Here is a 13,871-nt window from a genome sequence, read left to right on the forward strand (position 1 = left end):
ACAAGTATCTGGGAGTACAGTTAGACGAGAAGCTAGACTGGACTGCCAACACAGATGCCTTGTGCAGGAAGGCACAGAGTCGACTGTACTTCCTAAGAAGGTTGGCGTCATTCAATGTCTGGAGTGAGATGCTGAAGATGTTCTATAGGTCAGTTGTGGAGAGCGCCCTCTTCTTTGTGGTGGCGTGTTGGGGAGGAAGCATTAAGAAGAGGGACGCCTCACGTCTTAATAAGCTGGTAAGGAAGGCGGGCTCTGTCGTGGGCAAAGTACTGGAGAGTTTAACATCGGTAGCTGAGCGAAGGGCGCTGAGTAGGCTACGGTCAATTATGGATAACTCTGAACATCCTCTACATAGCACCATCCAGAGACAGAGAAGCAGTTTCAGTGACAGGTTACTATCGATGCAATGCTCCTCAGCCAGGATGAAGAGGTCAATACTCCCCAATGCCATTAGGCTTTACAATTCTACCGCCAGGACTTAAGAACTTTTTTTAAAAGCTATTATTAATGCTTTTTGAGATAGTGATTTAGATGCATATCATATTCTTTACTGAGTTAAGTATTGTATGTAATTAGTTTTGCTACAACAAGTGTATGGGACATTGGAAAAAAGTTGAATTTCCCCATGGGGATGAATAAAGTATCTATCTATCTATCTATCTAAGGCAAACCTTCCCTCTGCTGTTGGTCTGTAGGTCACCCTTGGGCAAGGTGTAGCACCTGTTTAGCCCCACCCGCACCCTGATCAGGGTTATATGAAGCCATGGGAGCAGGTGGTGGACTGTTGTATGAGCAGCTTGTGCATTTCACTAGTACTGGTTACGTGACCACTGACATCAGGTAGACAATTTCTGAAGAGTGTTGATGTGTTGATAATGACTGGGGTAATCTGTCTTGTAAAGACAATGGCAAATTACTACTGTAGAAACATTTGCCAAAAACAAAGACCATGATTGTCTACGTCATATAACACAGCACATAATGGTAATGATGACAGTCACACAAAAAAAGCAAGTGTTTATTAAATTGATAATTTCTTTGAACTAGTTGGGTCCTGGAAAAGCCCAAGTGTGCAGTCAAGAGGATTCAAAGATTGTTTCAAAATAATTTCATTGCTGAAAGTTGTTCTAACCTGATATATGATTGCACTACACCATGCAAACCCCTGTCACCATATTAGGTACACTATTTTTGACTAAGATGAGTGATCAAATCTAATAGCATAGCAAATATAATAAATTAATAGAAGCAATGAGAATTAATGAAGTTCCAAACCACAGATATACGAACCACTTTTACAAAATGTTACTAACATTTAAAGTCCCAAAAGGAGATATCAAATGTACAAAACTTCAATTTTGAGATTGTGGGATTGCTCCAAAATATAAACTTGTTCTTACCAGGGAAATTCAATGATGGCACTAAAGACTTAACTTTTTACAGTCAAAATTATTTTTAATGTTTTGTATAGACCATAAAGGTTCATAGTTAACATACAAACAGCATTACAGAAGAAGCTGCATATTTTTTCTTTTAATACTTGATTTTATTTACAGCTATAGTTAAAATATTTAACGCATCTTACACAATAACAAAGTACATTATTTCTTAATGAAGATGATTACTACCCTGCTTATAAACTCCTTATGAATTTCATATCACATGCATTCATAGAATGCAGATAGATGCAAATACACATGTGCAAGTTACATCTAACATTTATTTCATTGCCTAATCGTATTTCCAGATTCGTACAGTGTGTATGTGTCTTTTTAAACTTCAGAGCTGAGTAGCACAAATTTCCAATTTGTAAAACAGCTTGTATCCTAACTTGAGGTTTTTTTCTTCAGTTCTGGTCAACTAGCTAAAGAAAGAGGTCATCAATCTGGAAAAGATGCAGAAGAGAATCATAATGATGTTATCATGGCTGGAGGACTTAAGTCATAAAGAGAGAATGGGTAGATTGAAACATAGAAAACACAGGCCCTTCAAGTCAAGTCACTTTTTATTGTCATTTTGACCATAACTGCTGGTACAGCACACAGTAAAAACGAGACAATTTTCAGGACCATGGTGCTACATGAAACAATACAAAAACTGCACTAGACTACAGACCTACCCAGCCCACAAAGTTGTGCCGAACATGTCCCTACTTAGGGTTACCCATAGCACTCTATTCTTCTAAGCTCCATGTATCTATCCAAAAGTCTCTTAAAAGACCCTATCGTATCCGCTCCACCGCTGTCACTGGCAGCCCATTCCACGCATTCACCACTCTCTGCTGTTACGAACGTGGAGCAACTCTGAGGGGCCAAAGGGTACAAAGTCGCCCCCTCCTTTTTGAGAATCGCAAGATCACTATTATTTGGGGTCTGAGACCCAGGAAATGAGAGAGATACACATCATGTCAATAATGAGAGAGCGAGACGCAGAATCACAGCAAAGGCAGTTGCCATAGACAACGCAGAATACACAAGGTAGGGGGAATGCCTCCTAACAAAAGCGGAATGGAACCACTGATTACTGCTTATTGTCTCTTGGAGAAGGAATTGTGTATTGAGTACTGTACCATTCATTGAAACCCCTCAGGGGACAACCAGAGTGGTCTGGTTGAGGGATTGCATCATCCCAACCTGATTGACATCTGAGACCCCGTGAGTAAGGATAAAAGACGGGTCTGGGGAACACCCCTTTAGACGCACCAGGAGAAACGCTAGAAATCCCGTGACAGCGTTTTATAGCGAAAGCCGGTGGGAGCTTGTGTGCGTCCTCCCTTGCCTGGGTGGCGGGCTCATCACGGAAGAACGGTTTAGCTAAAGGAGAGGTCACACTTGAACAGCCACGACAACGAGACACCTGACGGATCGAAATCATAAAGGAAAGTCGGCAAGTTTTTCTCTTTCTCTCTCTCTCGCCAACAATTGCAAACCCAGTGACACCCAAACGACGGCAGCCTGTGTGAACTGCAGCGAACTTTATATTTCCATCAGACAATTCACTATCCCCTAGACAACGACAGAGCTTATTTCTTATTGATTATTATTATACCCGCACTTTTAGGTTTAGTATTGACGACGTATATTATCTGTATATTTGCATTGATATTATTTTTGTGTATTTTTGCTAATAAATACTGTTAAAAATTGTATCACCAGACTCCAACGGACGTCTCTATCTTTGCTGGTAAGTAACCCAGTTACGGGGTTCGTAACACTGCGCAAAAAAGAAAACTTACCTCTGACATCTCCTCTGTACCTACTCCCAAGCACCTTAAACCTGTGCCCTCTTGTGGTAGCCATTCAGCTCTGGGAAAAAGCCTCTGACTATCCACACGATCAATGCCTCTCATCATCTTATACACCTCTATCAGGTCACCTCTTATCCTCTGTTGCTCCAAGGAGAAAAGGTCAAGTTCACTCAGCCTGTTTTCGTAAGGCATACTCCCCAATCCAGGCAACATCCTTGTAAATCTCCTCTGCACCCTTCCTATGGTTTCCACATCCTTCCTGCAGTGAAGCGACCAGAACTGAGCACAGTACTCCAAGTGGGGTCTGACCAGGGTCCTACATAGCTGCAACATGACCTCTTGGCTCCTAAATTCAATTCCACAATTGATGAAGGCTAATACACCGTATGCCTTCTTATCCACAGAGTCAACCTGTGCAGCTACTTTGAGAGTCCTAAGGATTCAGACCCCAAGATCCCTCTGATCCTCCACATTGCCAAGAGTCTTACCATTAATACTATATTCTGCCATCCTATTTTGATCTACCAAAATGAACCACTTCACACTTACCTGAGTTGAACTCCATCTGCCAATTCTCAGCCCAGTTTTGCATCCTACCAACCTTTGTGTCATCAGCAAACTTACTAACCCATCCCTCCACTTCCTCATCCAGGTCATTTATAAAAATCATGAAGAGTAAGGGTCCCAGAACAGATCCTTGAGGCACTCCACTGGTCACCGACCTCCATGCAGAATATGACCTATCTACAACCACTCTTTGCCTTTTGTGGGCAAGCCAGTTCTGGATCCACAAAGCAATGTCCCCTTGGATCCCATGCCTCCTTACTTTCTTAATATGCCTTGCATGGGGTACCTTATCAAATGCCTTGCTGAAATCCATATACACTACAACTACTGCTCTTCCTTCATCAATGTGTTTAGTCACATTCTCAAAAAATTCAATCAGGCTTGTAAGGCACGACCTGCCCTTGACAAAGCTATGCTGATTATTCCTAATCATATTATACCTCTCCAAATGTTCATAAATCCTGCTTCACAGGATCTTCTCCATCAACTTACGAGCCACTGTAGTAAGACTCACTGGTCTATAATTTCCTAGGCTATCTCTACTCCCTTTCTTGAATAAGGGAACAACATCTGCAACCCTCCAATCCTCCAGAACCTTTCCCATCCCTATTGATGATGCAAAGATCATTGCCAGAGGCTCAGCAATCTCCTCCCTCGCCTCCCACAGTAGCCCAGGGTACATCTGTCTCATCCAGTCCCGGTGAATTACGGTAATCAACTTGATGCTTTCCAAAAGCTCCAGCACATCCTCTTTCTTAATATCTACATGCTCAAGCTTTTCAGTCCGCTGCAAGTCATCACTATTCCATTGTGAATACTGAAGTAAATTATTCATTAAGTACCTCTGCTCTTTCCTCCAGTTCCACACACATTTTCCCACTGTCACACTTGAAAGGGCCTATTCTTTCACGTCTTATCCTCATGTTTTATTGGGGCTTTATTTTCCCAGCCTGGAGCACAAGAGCCTGAGAGAGGTGTATAAAATTATGATGAGCAAAAAGTCACAGTCCATTTGCTATGTTTGAAGGAAGTTGAGGGCATAAATTTATGGCAAGAGTTGAAAGATTTAAAAGATTCTCAAGGTGCAACTCTGTCTACAAAGAGGGTGATGGGAATACGGAACAAGCTGCCAGAGGAAGTGAATAACTGGCAGCAGGTTGAGCTAAAACTCAGATTTGCCCACTGTCAATCCACCTCTTCTCTATTACTCTTCATGACAACAGGAGTTTCTAAAGAAGAAAACACACAATTTAACTTCAGTGGCAAAGAAAGTAATCTGAATAAGTATTTTTAAAAATAATAAAACATAGATGAATTTTTTTTTAAAAGAATGCATCTGAAAAATCCCTTTTATAGTAAAACTGCAATAACTAATGAACCTACTAACTGGAGATACTCATGTTTTTGGCATCTGGTTCACCAAGCCACACTTCATTCCATTCACTAGAGCCCAAGTTTCTACACTCTCTTTCGGATGACCAGGAACCAGCTTCCTGCTTTCTGTTTAAACTTAACAGACTTTTAGGAAAATGTATAATATAGAATTACATTAAAAAAAGAAGTGAATTAAAAGTATGGGGAACAAATAAAAGTCTAGCAAATCTTGCAGTAAGCATCAAAGTTCCATTTGTGCAGATTTTCAGATTTTTTTCATTACTGTTTGCAACAGACTATCTGTAAAAAATTAAAGTCATTTCTACCATATGTACTTCAAATGCTTCCATCTCAATATTTAAATGCCTTAACATTTATAGAAAATTGCATTATAAAAACAATTGCATCAATGGGAAAGTCGTCAGGATTTGGACAGTCTCGCGCTACGAGGAGCTAGTGATCTACAGGATTTTAAAAAATAAAGGTGCACTCAATAGCTGTACATTCATTTTGCTGCTGCTAAAGATACACTGCTGAATGTTACATTGTTTAATGAAGTATCCTTGCACACTATCAATAAAAGCAAATGCCTGCCAATTTCCACTGGTCTCCCGCAGTGAAATTAGCAGCCTGTGTTCTTGAGAGACAGTGTCTGATTACAGCAGGGAGATTACATGGAAACAGTTTTTATCCCACAGAACAGTTTTGTGCCCCAGCTTGACAATTTTACATTATAACCAACTATGTCTACGTAATACAATTAAAATTCTCTAATTCTTCAGTCACGTTATATTCAATGTGTATGGAAGTACACTTAGTAAAACTACTGACACTCTTACCCCAAAAAGACAAATCAGAAAATAATTTCACTTTGTTCTGAACACAAACGTTTCCATTTATATTCCATTTAGCAAATATCACCCAAATGTCTTTCACAGATGCTAAAACTATGCTGAAACACATAAGCAGAGATCAAATGTGAATGTAAATGTTGGAAACACTTAACTGGCAGTTGAGATAATTAATATTTTAGGACACAGAAGAGGATACAAAGGTAGATGCTGGGGGAGCCAAGAAAAAATACCCACACAAGAAATAAGTACTTGCAAGAGCATGTGCAAAGCAGGAAAATTCATTTGAGATACTCAGTGGGAGGGGAAGGGGTTAGAAATCAAGACAGCAAGCTGCTTCGTGAAATGTAAGAACATTATATCTAATGTATAAAGTAATCAGATGTAGTCTCAAGACAACTTTCAAGCAAACATACAAGTACACATTTAACCTCGGTTTCATCATGCAACTTCAAGCATTAAAATTAGCTCATCAATTTAGCAACAGTTCAAATGCATGCAGTAGAAGATTAGACTGGTTTGGATAAACTTTGACAGATCTGTCAAACTTTATGGTGACTATGAATCACAAGTCTCAAAGTTACTAAATTCCTCTTGAATGCTCAAGTGACAGCACTATTTTGAAGTATTACATACTTCTGTACAAGTATGTTGTAAATATAAAGTATACATTTTGATTGGAAGAATAAAAGTGTAGATTCTTTCCTCATTAGAGGGAAATTTTAGAAATCAGAGGTGCAAAGGGATTTGACAGAACTAATTTAAAATTCCCTCAAGGTTAACTTGCAGGCTATCAGCATTAAAGACGGCCAAATGCAGTGTCAGCATTCATTTTGAGATGACAAGAATATACAAACAAGAATACATTGTTGTGGGTTTGTAAGGCATTGGACCGTCCGCACTTGTCATATTTTGAGCAATCTTGAGCCCCATTTCTAAGGATGGATGTGATGGCCCTGAATAGGATCCAGAGGGGGGGTTCACAAGAATGATCTCAGGACTGAACAGCTTAATTGATGAGGAGTGCTTGATGTCTCTAAGCCTGTAGTCAATGCAGTTCAGAAAGATGAGGGGACTTCACTGAAACTCCATGGCTATTGAAAGGCCTGGATAGAGAGGACATGGAGAGAATATTCAATTAGTAGGACAGTCTAAGATCCAAGGGTATAGCCAAAGAATAAAGAGATGTCACTTTAAAACTGAGATGAGGAACAATTTCTTCATCCAAAGGGTGATAAATCTGGATTTCATTGTCTCAGAGGTCTGTCATCAGAGATTGATATATTCTTGATTAGTAAGAGGAGTTAAAGGTTATGGAGAGATGGCAGGACAATGGATTTGGGGGGGGGGAAAAAATCAGCCATGAATAGCAGAACAGATTCAATGGGCTGAATGGCCTAATTCTGTTTCCCTATCCTACGGTGCTAGGAAGGTTAAGGAGACTGAAATCAGAAATCTTTAAGGAACGTAAAAAGGCAGGAAAGAACTTATCAGGGAACCAGGAAGGCCAGGAGAGGCAATGAAATGACCTCGGAAAGAGGAATTATGCCTATGTTAAAAAAAACTATTGGACAGCTAATGAAAGGGGAGGACAACTCAAAAACAAAGGAAGGAGTTTATGCCTGGAGTCAGAGGATACGGGTACTAAATTAATGCTTTGCATTTGTATTCACCAAAAAGTCATGGAGAATAGAAATTAGGTAAGAGTGTGCTAATATTTTAGGGCATGTTGATATTGAGGTAGTGGTGTGGTGCTGGGGCTGTTAAAGAACATTAAAACAGTTAAGTCCCCAAGGCTCGATCGGATATGTCATATGTTATTGAGAAAGACAAAAGAGAAGGTTGCAGCAGCCTTGACAGAGATGTTTGTATCCTGTCTAGCTACAGGTGAGGTCTCAGAGGACTGGGAGATCTGTTAGGATGATGGCGTACTCAAACACAGCAGCCACTCTGGGTCCAATCAAAGGTGCATTTGTTAGTCTTGTAAGTCTTTTTTACGATCACAAGTCACTTCTGGATACTAAGACCACCAAGTACTGCAGGACTATCCCAACAGCAACTTGCCTGACAGCAATCAGCTAGACTTACTGCACATCATAGCTGTGTTGTTGTCTGGACTTGTTGTGTACACTTGTGGAGAGATGGTCTGCAATCCAGCAGATGGAGAGAGTGATTATCTTGAGTGTTTTTATTTGGATTGCAAGTACCTGTTGGACATCGGTTATGTACAACTCTGCATGTCCATTCATTGACGAAACTGAAATTGACTCGGCTGGGGCAAAGGCTAGGCCTTGGCCACAGCTACCTGTTGCAGCCGCCAAGTGGAGAGAACGGGGGCCTTTGCTGGGGTGCTGGAATCATGCTTGGTTGGCGTCTGGCTACCCTCCGGTATTCACTCGGTGGAAGACAAGCTGGACCAAGATAAACTACAGTCATGCCACTCAGGGACTCCTGCTATATTAACTTTTTTCTATGTGACTGTAGCTTTTTCTGAAATCTTAACCATATATGCTACTTGTGCTATGTGCTATTTGCAGTGTGCTGTGCTGTTAAAAATGCATTTTGCACCTTGGCCCCAGAAGGACGTTGTTTGGTTTGGCAAAATTCATATACAGTTGAACAATAAAACTTAAACTTGAACTTGAATTTCCAATGTTGCCTCTTTAAGAGCAATAGGAATAATCCAGCAAATTATACGCTGGTGAAATTTCTGTCAGTGGTAGGGAAGCTTTAGAAAGGATTTATTGGTATAGGATTTATTCACATTTGGAAAAGCTTGGCTTTGTGCTAGAGAAATCATGTCTTGAATTTGAATTTATTCAAATCTTACATCCGTCCCACAACATGAGGGAGTAAAATCTTTGCGTTATGACTCTATCGCAATGCACAGACATGAATTTATAAGTCTACGAACACAATGCTGGAAGAACTCAGCAGGTCAGACAGCATCCGTGAGAAAAGAGTAGCAGACGTTTCGGGTCGAGACCATTCATCAGGAATGGGGGGGAAGAGAGGACCGAAGCCCAGTAATAGAGATAGGGGAGGGGGTAGGGCCTAGAGGCGCCAGGTGGAAAACCAATCAGAGGAAAGATAAAGGGGGAAGGGGGAGGGGGAGGGAATTATTGGAAATTGGAGAATTCAATGTTCATACCACCAGGCTGGAGGCTACCCAGACGGTAGATGAGGTGTTGCTCCTCCAACCTGAGTTTGGCCTCATCATGGCAGTAGAGGAGGCCATGTATGGACATATCTAGATGGGAATAAGAGGCAGAGTTGAAGTGGGTGGCAACCAGGTAGGTGCTCAACAAAGCGGTCCCCCAATCTGCGTCGGGTCTCACCGATGTAGAGGAGACCGCACCGGGAGCACTGGATGCAATAAACGACTCCAGCAGACTCACAGGTGAAGTGTTGCCTCACCTGGAAGAACTGTCTGGGGCCCAGAATGGTGGTAAGGGGTGAGGTGTGGGGACAGGTGTAGCATTTGTGCTTGCAGGGATAAGTGCCAGGTGGGAGTTCTGTGGGGAGGGACGTGTGGACCAGGTAGTCGCGGAGGGAACGATCCCTGCGAAAAGCTGACAGGGGCAGGGAAGGAAAGATGTGCTCGGTGGTGGGGTCCTGTTGAAGGTGGCGGAAGTTGCGGAGGATAATATGTTGGATCCGGAGGCTGGTAGGGTGGTAGGTGAGGACAAGGGGAACCCTGTCCCTGTTGTGGTGACGGAGGATGGGTTGAGGGCTGAAGTGCGGGAAGTGGAGGAGATGCGGTTGAGGGCATCTTTGATGACGCCAGAAGGGAAACCACGATCCTGAAAGAAAGAAGACATTTGAGAAGTGCTGGAACGGAAAGCCTCATCCTGGGAGCAGATGCGGCTGAGACAGAGGAACTGGGAATAGGGAATGGCATTTTTGCATTGGGCAGGGTGGGAAGAGGTGTAGTCAAGATAGTTAAGGGAGTCAGTGGGTTTGTAGAAGATGTCAGTGGATAGTCTGTCTCCAGAGATGGAGACCGAGAGATCAAGAAAGGGGAAAGAAGTGTCCGAGATGGACCAAGTGAATTTAAGGCTGGGTGAAAGTTAGAGGCTATGCCTGCCTCTTCATTGACTACGTAGAACAGTTCACATTAAAGATTTCCCCGGTAATACTCCCCAACTCTTCCTCAGCTACACTAATAACTGCATTGGTGCTGCTTTATGCACGCATGTTGAGCTTGTCAATTTTATTAACTTTGCCTCTAACCAACACTCTGACCTTAAATTCACTTGGTCCATCTCTGACTCTTCACTGCCCTTTCTCCATCTCTCTGTTTCCATCTCTAGACACAAACTGTCTACTGACATCTTTTATAACCCTACTGATTCCTATTATCTTGACTTTACCTTTTCCCACCCTATCTCCTGTAAAAATGCTATTTGCTTTTCTCTGTTCCTTCACCTCTGCCACGTGTTCTCCTTCAACCCCTCCCCACTTCGGGCAGGGATTGCTCCTTCCGCGATTCCCTTGTCCATTCATCCTTCCCCACTAATTACCCACCCGGTACTTATCCCCGCAAGTGGCCCAAGTGCTACACCTGCCCATACACCTCCTGCCTCACCTCTATTCAGGGCCCCAAACAGTCTTTCCAGGTGAGGCAACTTCTGGTAAAAACTTTTCCCTCCCCCTTCTTCTATTCCTCACTCTGATCTTTTACTTCTTTTCACCTGCCTATCAGTTTCACTCTGATCTTTTACTTCTCTTCACCTGCCTATCAGTTCCCCCTGGGTGTCCTCCTCCTTTGCTTTCTCCTATGGTCCATTCTCCTCTCCTAGCAGATTCCTTCTTCTCTAGCCCTTGACCTTCCTCACCCATCTAGCTTCACCTATCACCTTCCAGTTAGCCTCCTTCCCTTCCACCCCACCTTTTTATTCTGGCATCTTTCCCCTCTTTCTTCTCAGTCCTGAAGAAGGGTCTCAGCCTGAAACATCAACTGTATATGAATTCCTATAAATGCTGTCTGACCTGTTGAGTTCCTCCAGCATTTTGTGTGTGTTGCTTGGGTTTTGCAACATATGCAGAACTTTCTGTGTTTATATTTTATGTGGCTGCCATGTTTGATTTTAAATCCAATTCCAAAGGGCACCACGGTGGCGTAGCTCTTACCACGATGCTATTACAGCTTGGAACCTTCTGGAATTTGGAGTTCAATTCCGGCACCATTCTATAAATTGTCTCTGCACACCCTCCCCTGGAATGTGAGAGTTTTCCCCAGGGTTTCCTTCCACAGTCCAAAGACATACCCGGTGATCATTGTAACTTGTCCTGTGATTATTTGTGTTATTTGGGATTGTGGCAGGCATGGCATGAAGGGCTGGAAGGGCCTACACAGTGATGCACCGCTAAATAAATAAATAAATAAATAAATAAATAGATTTTCTTGTACTCCACCCCCACACTACCCCTTCAAAATCCTCCCCACTAGCATCAATCTTCAGCAAGGTCTGTCAGAACCTTGCATTTTTTTCACACTGCAAAAACTGCATCCCAGTTCCTGAATACTGATCTCAAAAGGTTAAATGTTTTTGTTTCAGGTATCAATCCAGTAAACACTGTGTTGCCTTTCTTTAAATCTCTTCCATGTGCCATCACTTGTAAACTCCCTTGCTTTATTTCTCTCATTCACTCCCCAAAGGTTTATGCCACATTAAGCATAATAGGTTCCCTTAAAATGTACTTGATCTTTCTTACCTTCATTGTCAATCCATTTCAGTGTAATTGGCTGATTCTGCTGCAAATTGCACATATCTCTTACTTCAGAACACATTCCTTCATAATTGATTGCTGCATCAAGATTTGTGATGAGTATATCCCTGTTGAAAACAAAGAAACAGGCAATTCTTGGGATGGGTTGCTTCATTGTATCTTTTATACATTATATTCCTTCCCTTGTTAGAATACTCCATTATGTTGGCATAAGATATTCCTTGTGCATTGTACCAAAACTACAACAAATAAATGTTAATTCCTCAAGTGTATTGAATCTTTTCAGAAATTATTCAAAGACACATACCACAGAATCAACAAGTAAACAAAAGGGGTTAATAGTTACATTTCATTCTTAGTAATGCATGCACAACCATGGCTTTCTTTGACTCATTCATGTGTACAATTTACAATTACTAACTTACAGGAAATAATATCTGTACCTTTGGGTAAACATCCTACATTTGTAATTTCCTGAATTACTGGTTCTACCAGAGCACTAGAATTCTGATGCGCTTGGAAGGAAATACTTCAAAATGTTGCATTCTGTACGTTTAAAGGTTCTTTAGGAAGGCTTTAAAAAAACTTTAATAAACTTTTATTATTTGTATCCAGTGACCTCCATAATGAATGCAAGTCCATCATATACTGCAAAGGACATAGTAATACTGCTAGTCGCATCAAATCATAATGCAAGTCATTATGCTGGCTCATACCAAAAACAGTCACAGAGTCCAACTGTTAGAGGAGTTCCACCACCTTTAGAAGTTAATTACAGAGCAATACATTGGTCACATAAGATAAAGAAACAGGAGCAGTAACACAAGAACAGATTCAATGACTCTATCATTTACAAATTCCAAAAATACAACTTTGGTCCTGCCAAATCTGTAAGATTGGGATGTCCTGCCCACCCAAACCGAGGTTTATATGTGTGACTTAGTGCCCTGCAATAACCCGTTGGTATGAAATAACAGATCACATGCTGCATACATTTATAAAGTAGTATATTTGTGAACATTAACTTAACCAGAGTTAGTAAAGAAAAGAAAAACAAAACGGTTGGAGCTCAAACCTTACAAAAGCTGTATTCACTGATCCTCGGATAGTCCTTTGTGTCCTGGCACCATCAAATCACATTTTCTCACTGGATTGAATCCTACAACCAGTTCTCTCCAGTGTCTTCATCTCACCAAACAAAGACTCACACCAGTGTCAGTCACAAAGCTGCTCCCTCATCCTTCTCTAGAACTTTCTCTCTATTCCACTCTCCTGATTGGACTGCCCACATTCCTAAGCAGCCCTCATCTCTAACAGTAACCCAAAGGCTGCTTCTACAGAAAGACCTTTATATGAAATATTCTACAACATTAGCAGTTAAACCTTTACCAGGGTGTTACACTAACAACACTTTAAACTATCACCACAAACAATGAAGAGCTGAGTGAAAGTGAAGCAAATTCAAGAGATGTGCCCAGTTGGTGTGCTGCAAAGTCGACTCACTTGGAATTGAAGCTGTGCCGGTTGGAGTGAGTGATTCAGAGAAGACAAGACAGAGAAGTTCTGATGTACGTCCAACTAACGCGGGTGTGAGGGAGGATGGCTTTAAGTGCAAAGCTGATTTGGAGAGGTTGAGAATGGTTTCTTTGGCAGCAAAATCTAGGCCCGGTCCAGTGCAATTTCTCCGCAGTGGAGCCTAGGTCCTAATGCAAGGTATTGAACAATTTAAATGCCAGCCTAGATAGATTGAGAGCTCCTCTTTTCGCAATACTAAGGCTGTGAGACTTCCCCCAAGTACTGTGTTTCATGTCTGTGAACTTTGTGGCAATGTACCCTGCTAAAATGATGAACTGAATACCAAGGCTTTGGGCCTATTCCGGGTTCCTCTGGCGATTTGGGTCCAAGGGCTCAATTTGGTTTGGAATGCTGTTGTTATTGCTCACTTCTATTGTTTGCATGATGTGTATTTTTTTCCCTTTTTGCATATTGGGGGCTAGTCTTTATAATTGGGTTCTTTTGGGTTTCTTGATTAGCAGCTGCTTGTAAGCAAACCAATCTCAATGTTGTGTACTTTATATGTTCTTGGATCACTCATGTAC

At 41.7% G+C, this 13,871-nt stretch overlaps 1 protein-coding gene across 2 annotated transcripts in view; it reads right to left on the reverse strand.

Moving 5' to 3' along the window:
• The window catches only part of prkcz (protein kinase C, zeta), a 349,250-nt gene that overhangs the window by 288,849 nt on the left and 46,530 nt on the right, over positions 1-13,871 (reverse strand). For both annotated transcript variants that reach the window (XM_073032157.1, XM_073032158.1), the window contains exon 2: positions 11,758-11,879. In XM_073032157.1, the coding sequence (XP_072888258.1) occupies positions 11,758-11,879 (122 nt within the window). The remainder of the gene's footprint in view (positions 1-11,757; positions 11,880-13,871) is intronic.

The sequence above is a fragment of the Hemitrygon akajei genome, chromosome 29 (assembly GCF_048418815.1).
Source record: "Hemitrygon akajei chromosome 29, sHemAka1.3, whole genome shotgun sequence".
In the NCBI taxonomy this organism is placed as follows: domain Eukaryota; kingdom Metazoa; phylum Chordata; class Chondrichthyes; order Myliobatiformes; family Dasyatidae; genus Hemitrygon; species Hemitrygon akajei.